Raw genomic sequence first — 13,920 nt, 5'->3', positions numbered from 1 at the left:
GGGGGAGCCAGGCAGCAGCAGCTCTCTGACTAAGCGTTAGTCACCCAGCCCGGCCCGATAATGGGGGGCGGGCGCGGAAGCTGGTGCAGGGGAAGGCCTTTCACGGGTGCTGGAGCCACGATGGTGAGCAGAAAGGGGAGGAAATAAACCTGGAAAGTCCAGGAGAAGATCAGGCAGGAGAAGGACGCAAGCCTGGGAAAAGCCGGGAGAGGGGTGGACAGTTGGAAAGAAAGCCTGCTCTCTCTGAAGCCCAAGCAAACAGGGAAGCAGAACAAAGGCCAGTCTCCCTTGGCAGCTGCGAGGAGCAAGTGTGGCCGGAGCAGGGACTGTGCCGGACTGTCGGAGCCTTGGGTGCCAGGGTCGCGGCACCACGGCTCTGGGCCCGGCCCTCTGGTCCTGGTGGGTGTGGGTGGGGGCCTGCAGCCCCGAAGGACTTTCCCCCGGCCGAGAGACAGAGCTAAACCGCATGGTTGTGCATGAGGCGTGGGGCGTGGTGTGCCAGGGGCAGATCCGCAACATCACCAGCTTCTCCTGCTGGACCCACCGGGGAAGTGCCTCGCGGGGTGCGGCCGCCGTTTCGGGGGCATCTGTGCTCCCATAAACCTTGCCTCTATCGCTTATCTTCCTGCACACGCGCCCCTGGAACGCCCTTCCCGGACTCTGGGGGAGAGCCTGCTTCCTCTGGTAGCACGTGGAGCAGGAGAGGTGGGAAGACAAATGAGGCAGCCCGGCGTCAGACGGCAAGCCCGCTCCCTTGCAGCTGGACGCCCGTTGGTCGCGTGGGGACCAGGCTGGCACGGGGCCAGTGCGGGGCCCTTTGGGAAGCTGGGGCAGAGGAGGCGGCCCGGCCTCTGAGCGGGGCACGTGGGCAGCTTCCTCCCAGGAGAAGCGGGAAAAGCGCAGTCCAAGCTCGAAGGGTGATAGCAGGGCCCGAGGGCAATTGTGTCCAGGAAGTGTCTTACATGCCGGGAAGCTGAGCCGATACGTGAGCACCATGCAGGGCCCTGCACCCAGCTCTCCCCTGGCACCGTCTGGGACCCCAAACACAGGTCTGGCCTTCAAGCTGATAAAGCCCACTGGGTATCTGCTGTGGGGAATGAGGGGCAGAGAGGCAGAGAAAGACAAGACTGCGGGAGAGAGACCAACAATGGGAAACAGAGATCTAGAGACACAGGCCCAGGGATGTGCACACAGACAGGGACAGACGTAGACAAAGAAAGCACACAACAGAGACTGACAGCAGTCAGAGAGCAACAGAGGTTTTGAGTCAGAGACATTGAAAGACTGAGACAGGAAGTTAGAGAGAGCCCTTGCCGGTGAGGCTCAGTGGATAGAGCACCGGCCTGCGGGCTGAAGGGTCCCGGGTTCAGTTCTGCTCAAGGGCATGTGCCTCGGTCGCAGGTTCAATGGAAGGCAGCCAATTGATGTGTTCTCTCTCTGACATCAATGTTTCTCTCTCTCCCTCCCTTCCACTCTCTCTAAAATTCAATGGAGCCCTAACTGGTTTGGCTCAGTGGATAGAGCTTCGGCCTGCAGACTCAAGGGTCCCAGATTCGATTCCGGTCAAGGGCATGTACCTTGGTTGCGGGCACATACCCAGTGGGGAGTGTGCAGGAGGCAGCTGATTGATGTTTCTCTCTCATCGATGTTTCTAACTCTCTATCCCTCTCCCTTCCTCTCTGTAAAAAATCAATAAAAATATATTTAAAAAAAAATAAAAATAAAATTCAATGGAAAAATATCCTCAAGTGAGGATTAACAACAACAAACAAAAAAAAAAAAAAGAGAGAGAAAGGGACAGACAGAAACAGAAGAGGGGAAGACAAAAAGAGACACGGACACAGAAAGGGAAAGGTAGAGAAGGAAGGGGAGACAGAATCAGGTGGATAAAGAGACAGAAATGGAGATGCCTGGAGAGGAGAGACCGAGAGAGAGGCCCCGGTCAGCCTACAGGCGGTGAGTCACTGGCCACTTATTACAGACTCTGCAGACCTCCCGTTCCTCCTCCTCACCCAGCCCCCTGGGGCAAGACTGCTCCCTTCAAGCCCGGTCCTGTTGGGTGTGTATGTGTACTGCGTACCCGCCCATGTGCGGGCAAGTGTACCATTCAGTTTAGCAGGGGATGCACTCAGGGAAGGAAGGAGATGCGACTGACTTCTGGGGCAAGCAGAGTGGACACAGGACACCCCCCATCACCCCATCTGATACGTGCTTGATAGCCAATGGTCAGAGGAGCCGGACACCTCTGCTATACCCCCTCTGGGCATTACCGAAGGAGGTCCCCACTAGGAACATTTGGGGAGAGGGACGGGTGCGGAGCAGAAAGAGAAAATCAAGCTTACAATGGTGCCAGTGTCTTTTCTCCGAGATTCTGGAAGCCTCCCTGTCCCCCACGAGGTTAGTGGTCTGGGGATAGAAACCCTCTCTCAGGCAGAACAAGGAATATATCGGTTCCTGTCACAGGGGTTCCGGTGCTGAGTGGCCTTCGGGCTCAGCTGGATGGAGGTGCTCAAATGATGTTTCTAGGACCCGGGTCTCTCTCTGTCTCTCTCTTTTTTTTTTTTCTGCTTTCCTGTGCGTTCTTTTATTCTTAGGCAGCACCTTCATCTGTGTTCCCCGGAATCAGACCCCGCGACAAGGATCTGAATGCAAGTCATTTATTTTTGGAAGTGATCTCAGAAAACTCCAGGAGGAGAGTGGGGCAAAGGAGGCAGGAAAAGGAAGGAAAGCAGCACAAGACGCATTGTCACGTTTCAGGGGCTCAGTGTGCGGGGGCCTCTAGGAGATGGTGAGGGACTTGCACCCAGACTTACCTCATTTGAGGGGCAATAGAGACCAGGTATTTGCCCACTCGCTCTGATCAGTCATTGGTTCGAGGGTTGTGAGTTATCTGGCACATCCAGACTTCCCTGCATGTGGGCAGAGCAGGGAGCAAAATCCTGCCAACACCTCGATCTTGTACTTGTGGCCTCCAGAACCGCGAGGCGCTGGATTCCTGCTGTTTTCAGTCACCCAGCTTGTGGTAGTCTGTTACAGCAGCCCGAGCAAACTAATACGCCCTATTTATCAACTTCCTATCTTTTCCCGCTTTCTCCATCTTTATCCTATCATCATCCATTGGTTCCTTTATTTACCAGATATTTCCTAAAGCTCGACTCACCCGTTGTCTTCCTTTAAAAAGGAAACGGTGTGAGTCACAAATGAAACACCCATATCTCTTGCCACAAAGAGATGTGGCCCACAAAACACAAAGACACAGAAAACAAGATGATGGTTTACAATTCCAATGGGACCGAGGACCTTTCTCTTAGGAAAATTAGCAGCTGCCTGAAAGGTATTAAAAATGGTGGCATCGAGCTAGACTTTCTCCAAAGAATCCCTAGAGAAAGAGAATGGGAGGGAGCGAGGTCCGATGCTCACCTTCTCTCTCCTCCTCCGCACGCACCCACTCACTCGGGGCCCGCATCGCCTCTGCGTGTCTCTCTGTCCCCTCCTCTCCGTCCCATTCCTCAGCTCCTTCCCGGATTCTCTGGCTGCCTCCTGGCCTTCCTGGCCTCTTTCTCCCTCTCCAACCCAAGCTCCACCCAGCAACCAGAGGGCTCTTTCAAATCTCTTTTTATTTCAGAAGTAATAAGTGAATTTGTTCCCATGATAAAAAGTCAAAGCAATGCAGAAAGATATGGAGTGGAGTTGGGAAACACAATCCAACCACATCCGTCCTCTCTTGTAAACTGTCCTGTGGCTCTCCGTCATTCTCTGTGTAACCCCAAGGCCACCCATGTTCAAGGTTCTGATCAGGCCCTGCCCACTCTTCCCCAGGACCCTCCCTCCAGCCACTCCAACAGCTTGCCATTTTCAGCCCTCCAACTCCCTCTCCCTTTCTCTGTACCTCGCTCACCTCGGGACCTTTCCACATGCCATCCACATCCCTGGATGCTGTTCTCTGTCCCCTTACACCCAGTTCATCCTTCCTCGCCCTCCAGTTTCATCGTGGTGACACCTTGCCTCGGGCTGCTCTCACCCAGATGCAGATCCTGGGACAAGGATTCCAGTGTGTGTTCATTTCCTACATCTGCCATCACAGAGTGCCACAAATTGGGGGACTTAAAGCAACAGACGTTGATTCCCTCACAGCTCTGGAGGTGGGAAGCCCAAGATCAAGGTGTGGGCAGTGTTGGTCCCTTCTTGGGGGCTCACAGGGGGAGTCTGTTTCGTGCCTCTCTCCTGGTTTCTGGTAGAGGCCACAACCCTCGGCATCCCATGATTTGTAGAAGCATCCTTCCCATCTCTGCCTCGGTTGTCACATGGCCTTCTCTGTGTCTCTTCTCCTTCGCCGGCTGAGGGCTGATGTGAGAGGTATTAGACAAACGGAGAAAAACCTAAAGAATAAGTAGTCAACCTGGCAAAATGCAGTTGAGAGAGAATTCTGTTCCCAGCAGAAGGAAGGGCATTTGCAAAGCTCTAGAGGTCAACAAACCATGATGTAGTTGGGGCCTTGAAAAGCAATCTGGTTTTTGAGGTTGGCAGGGGCTTGACTGGCGGGGGGGACACAGAGAAGAGGGTGGGCTTTCTCTGGAGGCAGTGGGGAGCAATGGGAGAGTTTAAAGCATGGGAGAGATCAGAAGACTGGGATTTTAGCTACTTGACTACTAAATCCCTGACTGCCATGTGATGATGAACTGGAAGAGTTGCAAACTAGAGGCAGGTCTGCTCTGGGGGGAATGACAAAGTCAGACCCTAGGGTGAGCAGCAGTCATGTATTATCTCATTTAATTTCACACCACCAGTTCTATAAGATAGGTTACTTATCATTGTGCCCGTTTTACAGAGCTGGAAGCTGAGGCCCAGAGAAGTTAAGTGATTTACCTAGCATCACACGGTTGAGCCAGGAATCAAGACTGGAGCAGGCTGCCTAGTTGAGTAGGAGACAGACTCAAGGTGGGATATTTGGGGGATGAGAAGTGGGGAGGATGTGAGGCTGATGCCCAGAGTCCTGGCTAAGGAATGGGGGACAGAGACTCAGCTGGAGAGAAACCTCTAAAGTGAGAGAATAAAGCGGGTGCAGGGGCCTACCAGGCAGTGAGGATGTGTGGCTACCCACCCCTGCCAGCCCCACCCGGCCCTTGGTCCTTTTCTCTCCCCTCAAATCAAGTCTAGTTAGACTCTCAGTACATATGAACTCAGACAGATTCTCCCTGAGTCATGAGAAATAGCCAGCACAGGGAGAAAAGTCATTGTAGACAGAAGAAATAGCCTGTGCAAAGGTCCTGGGGCAGAACCGTGCTTGGCATGTTGGAGGAATAGTAAGGTGGCTCTTGTAGCTGCAGCAGAGTGAACGAGGAGGAGAGAGGGAGGAAGTCTGGAATTTGGGTTTTAAGAACTGACCTCCTGGGGAGAGGGTGCCCTGAACAAGACCGGGTTCTTCTAGGAATCTCAGAAGGGGGTAACATTGGCACTTTCTTTGTTGGGTCACTGAGAGGCACAGGGAGATGATGCCTGTGGAGTGTGAGTGTGAGTCCTGGATCTGTGCCACTCAGGCCACAGGCTCACATAAGGCCTTACACAATAGAGGAGCTGGGAGTCTCTGACACTTCCAGAACACTTTTTGGAGACTGCCCAGGTCCCCTCCCCCGGTCAGAGACCTAGGGATTCTATCTTGGCCACAGGCTCAGGCCGCTGGGGGCAGAATGTAAGTGGATGATGTCACAGAGGCTGGGGGCATCTAGAACCCTGAGGGGTCCTGGCCTCGGCGCCATCTGTCAGCAAGGCCACCTGGGACCAGCCTTCAAAGACACAATGCAAACGCGCCTGCCACCAGGAGCAGTTCCTGCCTAGGGCCGCCCAGGTCCCAGCCGCTCTGCTTACCCGCCTCTGAGCCTCCCATTTAAGCTACTTCCATTCCAACCTGGCCACGGGCCCCTGGGAGGCCCTGGAGATGCCCAAAGGCCTCCCATCTGCCATCCCCAGTGGGACCTAGTTCACTCGGAACAGGAGGAGGAGGAAGGGTGGGGCGGCCATGGGGCGGCAGCGGCGGGCCCTGGCCCTGAGGGCGGTCAAGGCCTCCCTGGTCCTATTGGCACTGCTGGTGCCCTCGCAGGCGGTGGTGCGGGCCGTGCTGGATGGCAACGCGAGCACAGTGGACTTTGCGGATTTGCCGGCCATGTTCGGGGTGCCCCTGGCCCCCGAGGGTGTGCAGGGCTACCTGATGGAGGCCAAGCCGGCTAACGCATGCCACCCCATCGAGCGCCCGCAGCGGGTGGGCAATGGCTCCCTGGGCGCCATTGTGCTCATTCGTCGCTACGATTGCACATTCGACCTGAAGGTGCTGCACGCCCAGCAGGCCGGCTTCAAGGCCGCCATTGTGCACAACGTCTTCTCAGACGACCTGGTGCGCATGGCCCACGTGTACGAGGACCTGCGGCGCCAGATCTCCATCCCTGCGGTGTTCGTGAGCGAGGCCACCTCGCAGGACTTGCGAGTCATCATGTGTTGCGACAAGTCCGCCCAGGTCCTCTTGTTGCCCAACTACCCGCCGTGCCCTGACCTGGACTGCCATCCCGTGCTGGCCATCTCCTGGGTCCTGGGCCGCACCCTGGCCCTGCTCATGTCCACCTTTTTCATCCTCCGACACCTGTGGAACTGGCTGTGGTCCAGGTGGGCCTACGGGCCTGCCGCGGTCAAGAAGCCGGCCTGCCGGAAGGCCCAGGTCCGGACCTTCACGCGGCTCAATGACGTGTGCGCCATCTGCCTGGACGAGTACGAGGAGGGCGAGCAGCTCAAGATCCTGCCCTGCTCCCACACCTATCACTGCAAGTGCATCGACCCCTGGTTCTCCCAGGCTGCCCAGCGCGCCTGCCCCGTGTGCAAGCAGTCGGTGGCCAGTACAGAGGACAGTTCCGACTCCACCATCGACAGCTTCTGCGATGAGGACCCCGCCCTGCTTGGCCATCATGCCCCGATCTGGGCCATCCAGGCCCGGCTGCGCTCCCGGAGGCTGGAGCTGCTGGCCCGAGCCAGCCCACACCACTCCTGGAGTGCCACCTCCGTGGGGGTGGCCGAGGCTGTGGATTCCTTCGAGGGGCCCCCAGACCCACTCTGAGGCCCACTGACCCTGGCTGGCAAAGAGCGGGGTGGGGAGGATAGCAATAAGTGTTTCTAGTCTGGAGAGAATAAAAATGGGTTTGAAAGCAGTTTGTGCCCTGGCTGCTGTGAGGCCACCCCGCCTCTGGCCCCTCATGCCACCCACGTGATAAAGCCAGGGGAGCCCAAGGCTGGCTGCCATTGTCTGTGGTGAGTGAGAAGATATCGGCCGGCAGGGAGGGGGGTTTGAGGTCTCTGTGTTCATCCCCAGTGGTGGCCATGCTCAGGCCTGTGCCTCGGTTCCAATCCTGGGCACACAGCTGCTGATCCTGGATATGTTTATTCATTATTCACTTAAATGTTTTTTAAAAAATAAACTTTTCATTTTGGAATCATTTTAGATTTAAGATAAATAGCTGAAGTTCTAGCGAGTTCTCATGTGCCCTCACCCGGCTTCCCCTGATGTTCACATCGTCCATAGCACAGCGTGTCTGTCATAACCAAGAAGGCAACATGGGTACCCGTGATGGACGAAACTCCAGCTTTTATCTGAATTTCCCCCATTATTCCAACTTTGGATACTGGAAAATGTCAAACACACCCAAAGTAGGAAGAAGAGAATAATGACCCCCCATGTACCCATTGCTCAGATTCAGCAATGACCTCCTGTATCTTCTCCACTTTCACCCACTCCCCCCTCCCTTGCTATTTTGATGCAAATCCCAGATTTTTTTTTTTTTTTCATCTGTAAACATTTCCATTTGGGTAGATAAAGCAGTCGTTCTCAGCTGGGGTGGGTATTTCTGCCCAGGGGACACTTGGCAGTGTCTGGGCATTTTTGGCAGTCATCACGGGGGCTGGCTGCTATTAGCCTCTCGTGGGTGGGAGCCAGGGATGCTGCCAATACCCTACCGCACCCAGGACAGACCTCCGCACAGAGAATGACCAGCCCCAGTGTCCACAGAGCTGAGGGGAGAGGCCTTGCTCTTCATGATAACACCTCTTAAAAAACAACCCCACAAATACCAGTATCATGTTCAAAATAACGATCCCACTGGGGACACCTGGAAGTGTGACCATTATGGTGTCCATTTCTTTGGGTTGTCTGAATCACGGTGATGGGCTCCTAACTCGCGTAATGGGGAGCTCTCCCCTCCAGCTCTCTCTCAATGTTGCCTTGCACTTTATTTGGTGAAGCAACTGGGTCATTCGTCCTTTGGTGATGTCCTTGGTCGTCTGGGTTTTGCCAATTGGGTGTCCCTGTGATGTCATTTAACATGTTCCTCAGTCCCCCGTATTTCCTGTGAATTTCTACTTGGATTCAGAGACCAACTCAGATGTGGTTTAATTTTATGGTGAACAAACAGGGTGCTTCTTCCATCCCTAGCATGCCCCCTTTTGTAGAAGACTTGGGCCACAGGAAGGGTGCTTCTGGGATAGGAGTGAGGGGCTCTTACTTGGCCACGTGGCAAGCATGATCAGGGAAGTCATGGCTCTGAGACTGGAATAGTGAGAAGGAGGTGAGAATGCAGGAAGAGGTTTGGCTCAGTGGATAGAGCGTCCTCCTACAGACTGAAGGGTCCTGGATTCGATTCTGGTCAAGGGCACATGCCCGGATTCCGGGCTCGATCCCCAGTAGGGGGCATGCAGGAGGCGGCTGATCAATGATTCTTTCATCGTGGATGTTTCTCTTTCCCTCTCCCTTCCTCTCTGAAACCAATTAAAAAAAAAAAAAAAGACTAGGCCTCATGTGTTGGAGGAACAGTGAGGAGGCCTGTGTGACCAGAGCACAGTGAGGGAGGGGGAGAGAGAGGTGAGGGCAGGTGTGCAGGGCCTTATAAAGCTTGATAAGGAATTCAGTTTTTATTCCAAGGAGCTGAGTAAAACCATTTGAGGGTTTCAAGTAGCTAAAAAAAAAAAAAAAAAAAATACTGTTAGCAACAGTTCCAGGTCTCCATTTTATAAATGAGGCAACTGAGGCCCAGAGAGGCCAAGTCCCTTGCTTGGGGTCACACAGTGTGTGGGCGAGGATGGGATTTGGACCCCATAGTCTAGTCTTGGTGGATTCACAAGTGAGTATTCGCACGTACTCAGAGCTTTGCTTTTTTACACACACGCAAGTGTTTTTCGCCTGCGCTTTGCTGCAGCTGAGAACCTCTGAGGTTAGGGCAGTGGTCGGCAAACTCATTAGTCAACAGAGCCGCAGTTTGCCGACCACTGGGTTAGGGGAAGCCTTTCCCTTCTCTGATTGATGAAGGCAAAGATGGGCCCTCGGTCATGGCGTGTGTGTGTGTGTGTGTGTGTGTGTGTGTGCGCGCGCGCGCGCGTGTGCTGGGGGCTGACCAACCAGAGCAGCTTAAGCACCTGGGGCTCATTTGCTCATGACCGTGAATAGTCAGTTCGGGGAAGGCATGGAGCCCCGTGGTATCCAGAGCCCAGGCTCCTCCCACCTCATTGCTCCGCATCCCCAGCAGGTGGGACAATAGGATTGGAGGCGGTGAGAACGGCACCAGGTGTTAGACGGGTGGGGTCAGACTGGACCTGGGTTCAGCAACCTCGGTACTTGAGTTCTGGCTAGGAAAGAATTCAGAGCCAAGCCTCAAACTACAAGAGACCATCTATTTACAAAATCACAGAGGTGGAAGAAACGGTCTCAGGAAACAAGTTGCAGAGGCAAAAGAAGGGCCCTTGGAGCTTGGGAGTGAAGAAGGTATTGGTAAGGAGCACGGGGGAGGGGGGGGGGAGGGGGAGGGTGTTGGAAAGACACGGCGGGGGCGGGGGGGGGGGTGGTTGCTCCTGGAAGGGAGAGTGCACTGGTCCCTCCATCCTAAGGGCTCTGAGCAGGCGTCCTCAAACTACGGCCTGCGGGCCACATGTGGCCCACCGAGAACATTTATCCAGCCCGCCGGGTGCCGCTGCCTGTCCTGCTTAGCAGCTGACTCGTCCCGGGCCCGCAGTGCGCATAGGAATTTGTTCATAGTTTTTTTTTAAAACTATAGTCCGGCCCTCCAACGGTCTGAGGGACAGTGAACTGGCCCCGTTTAAAAAGTTTGAGGACCCCTGGCTCTGAGGGTGGAGAGTTTAGGGGAGGTCCCAGGGGAAGATCTCAATAGAATATTCAGCAGCTTTCAGATGTGTCCTTTCAGGGTCTAGGTCTCCACTCATTAGATTGGTCGGTGCCAGGACAGGGCGTCATTATCCAGTGCAGCTGGTCCTGAGGTCAGGGGCAGCATCGCTTGTCTGATTTTTCTGCTTTTCTGGGCCTGGAGCTGAAATACAACTGAGGCCTAGATGTTGTCTCTAGAGAGGAAAGATCAGGGTCCTAAACAGAATGACTAGTGGTATGCTAGGAGAGGAAGGTCACCCTGGGAGTGAGGTCCCACCCTACAATTGTCCCTTGCTAGACACCTGGGGCTTTCCTCCCTGGTGACCTTCTGTACCTGGCCCATCATCCTTGCTCTGCTCATGTCTGCCTAACTGCCTGCCACAGTACAGCTGCTTGAACTCTAGCCCTCACATGTGCATCCCAGTCAATGAGGAAGAAGGAAGGGGTGAGGAAGGGCTCCCCTCTCCCTTTAAAGACATTTCACAGAAATTCCACACATCACTTCTGCTCATAACCCATCGGCCAGAACTTAGTCATGTGGCTGTACTTCCTGAAAGGAAGCTGGGAAATGTAGTTTTTATTCTGAGTGGCCAGCAGTCCAGCTGACAACCATGGGCTCTATTATTATGGAAAAGGAGAGAACAGGTGTTAGGAGTGGCCAGCGTTGCCTGCCTTTTCGATTCCTTGAAAGTCACAGGCACCACAGGGGAGCAGGTACATCTCTAGGCCACCTGACCTCTTTCCACTATTAAATCGTTCTGAGCCTCAGTTTCCCCATCTGTAAATAGAGGACAGTGACAGCACCTGCCCTGCAGGGTTCCTTAAGCATGGATGGTTGTACATCGTGCCTGACACCTACTAAGTGATCTGTCAGTATTTGTCGATCAACTAAGTGACATGCCCACAGCCCAGTTATAAAACTGGATGATCAGCTCTGTGATGGGAGGAACTCAGGCGCTGTGTTAACTCAAACGAAGGTGCCTGACCCAACCCAGAGAATCTGGAAGGCTTCTTGGAGGCGGAGTCTTCGGAGCAGAAGGAGCAGGGGTCAGTACTGTAAAAAGAAAAGTGATTCTGGCAGCTGGGACAGCATGAGCAAAGGCCCCAAGCAGCCTGGACTGGCACCTAGTGGGTGCTTACCAGGTGTACACAGAGCCCTTGCCCCCAAACCAGGAATTTCCCCCTCTGAGAAGGGGCCTTAGCTTTATCACAGCCTCCTTGGTCCCCCAACAGCCAGGCGTGGGCCCTTCTCCAGCCGCCTCCAGGAAAGCTGGGCACTGCCAAGGACCGCCAGCTTAGCGAGGCTAGCCCGTGCCAACCTCATCGGTCCTTCCTGGTGGCTGCTCTAGGTGAACACCAGCGGAGGCCTCCTCCTGCCCATCCAGGCAGTGGCCCATCTGTGTGGTCTAAGGGGCAGTGTGGCCAAATGGGGGGAGCTGAGACTCAGAGGAGGGGTGACTAGCCTTGGTGCAGGGATACTAGAAGCCTCCACATGACTACTGAGCACACACGGGCGGCCAGGTGCCTGCACTGACTCCTTGCGCCCTGAGCCCGGTTCCTGTGCACATCCCCACTTTCCAGAGGAAGAAACTGAGTTCATGAGAGAGGATGTGTCGTGCCCAGGGCCACATCCCTGGAAGCTGACTGAGCCTGTGGCAACGGGGAGCTCACTGCTGCACCTGAGCCAGTTTTCCCATTTTTAAATGGCTCTAACTTCCAATTCTGCAGTCTGCTGGCCGCCACTTCCCCAGGTGTGGGTCGTGACTCCTCCTGCTTGTCTGCATGACCATATGTGCTGAGCACCTACTTGTCCAAGCCTGTGCTGGGCACCTTAGACATAGCAGTGGCCAAGACAGGCCCAGTCCCTGCCCAGGTGGGCCACCCAGTCTAGTGGAGGGAATGGACGGTGACAGGCAGTGTCAGGGTGAGTAGGCTATGATAGGGCGCCCAGGTGAGCGTTCAGAGGGGCACTTGCCCCAGCCTGGAGGGTCAGGGTAGGTTCCTCAGGTAGAGCATCCACCTCAGGACCCAAAGGATAGAGCAGAAGCAGCTGGGCAGGGGTGGGAATGGTGTTCCAGGGGGGAGGGAACAACATCGCAAGGACGCAGAGCCTCCAAGGCACAGGGGCTCTTAAACTTTGGACATCTCCCCAGCTCCAGGCACACACCCACTTGTAGTTATAACACACTTCAAGTTCGTAACCACACCCTCTTCAGCAGCCTGAACATGCTTGCGCTCTATTATTCTAGAAGACAAATGAAAGTAGGTCCTCTTATAACCAATTCCAGTGTCCAAATGAGGAAACAGAGGCCCAGAGAGGTTTAGTGACTTGCCCTGGGGCAAACATCTCAGCAAGGACAAAGCTGGCATTCAAACCCGAAGAGCCTATCGTTGGAGGCTGTTTGCATCACTTCTATACGATCCTCATGAAGAGTGGTTGGAATGAAGGAGTGAATAGTGGAATGAGAGGCAGAGTGATCGCCCCTCTCCTCTCAGGCCGGGGAGCTTAGGGCGTTCCTCACCCCTGGCTATGTCCCAGTTCCTCCTCCCAACCTCTTTTGGTGGGTGCCAGTGTTCTCTGATTTGGGTTGAGGACAGTGTGTTCTTCACCTCCTCTACTCCACCCCCCTGCTCCTAATGATAGGACCAGTGAGAAGCAAATTCCAAGGAGCCGTTACTGCCACTCCCAGCAGCCAATGGAGGCAGCTGCAATATGGCGGAGGCCACAAGGAGGCTGGCTGCCATGATCTCAGCCCAGGCGGCATCTGAAAAGGGGGAAGGGGATTTGCAAAGGCTGATTCATCACCTGGTTCTCTTTCTTTCCTCCTCCCCTGTCCCCGCCTCCTCCTTACTTCCTTCTCTTCCTTGCCCATCCCTTCCAGCCTCCCAGCCGAGCCCAGGAGGGGAGGACGTTTTTTAGGAACAGATGGCTGCCTTCTTTGCCCAGCGCTCTGCCAGTTAACGCCGCCTGTAATTAAACTTCCCACAAATTAGCTGTCAGCTATGCTAAAGGGAACCGTCCCTCTCAAATGCCACCTTGACTTGCTGAATTGTGAGCCTTATTGACAAAATAATTAAAGGCAGAGGGAGGCAACCAAAATTTGGAGCCTTTTCCCCCTAATATCTCTATCGGTGTCCATAGCCAAACACTCCCATCCAGGACTTGCAAGGCTTTTTTCTGAGGTTCTGTGAATTAATGCCACCATTGTGGGAGGAATTTCTATTGAGTACCTTGTGGGCCAGGCACTGCGCTAGGAGCTGGCAGCACAACAGTGATCAAGGTAGACATAGTCATTGCCTTCTTGGAGTTCACATCCGTGACATACATTTTTTAAAGCAAATGAAATAAATGAAGCTGTTACCGCTGGGAAAAAGCACTCGGAGAGAAGGAACAGCCCGTGCAAAGGCCCTAAGGCAGGACCAGCCGTGAAGGGAGCTGGGCCAGGTGCAGATGGAGGGAAGGAGAGAAGTGGGCCAGTTTGGGGATCGACCTTGCAGGCAGAAGTGACAGGAATGGCTGATATATTGTGAGGAAGAAGAGGGTAAGAAAAAGGGAAAGAAGGGAGCTGCCGACTCCCAGATCTCTGGCCTGGAGGCAGAAGAAAGGATAGTTGATCCACAAAGATGCCAGATTTCCTTAGAGTAAAGTCATTTCCATAGAGTAAAGATTTCCATAGAGTAAATCCCTTTACAAAAAGAAAAGTCTTTAGGCTCACATAGGCCAATTGCCAAGG

At 54.3% G+C, this 13,920-nt stretch overlaps 1 protein-coding gene across 1 annotated transcript; it reads left to right on the top strand.

Moving 5' to 3' along the window:
• Positions 1-5,910: 5,910 nt before the first annotated feature.
• ZNRF4 (zinc and ring finger 4) lies at positions 5,911-7,099 on the top strand (the record flags this gene model as incomplete). Its single annotated transcript, XM_080674400.1, has 1 exon — positions 5,911-7,099. Exon 1 carries the CDS (start codon positions 6,017-6,019, stop codon positions 7,097-7,099), a length of 1,083 nt encoding a protein of 360 aa, XP_080530526.1. The 5' UTR covers positions 5,911-6,016.
• Between the last annotated feature and the right edge of the window lie 6,821 nt (positions 7,100-13,920).

The sequence above is a fragment of the Plecotus auritus genome (genome assembly GCF_963455305.1).
Source record: "Plecotus auritus genome assembly, chromosome: 6".
Classification (NCBI taxonomy): Eukaryota; Metazoa; Chordata; class Mammalia; order Chiroptera; family Vespertilionidae; genus Plecotus; species Plecotus auritus.
This window is presented reverse-complemented; position numbering and strand designations above follow the sequence as displayed.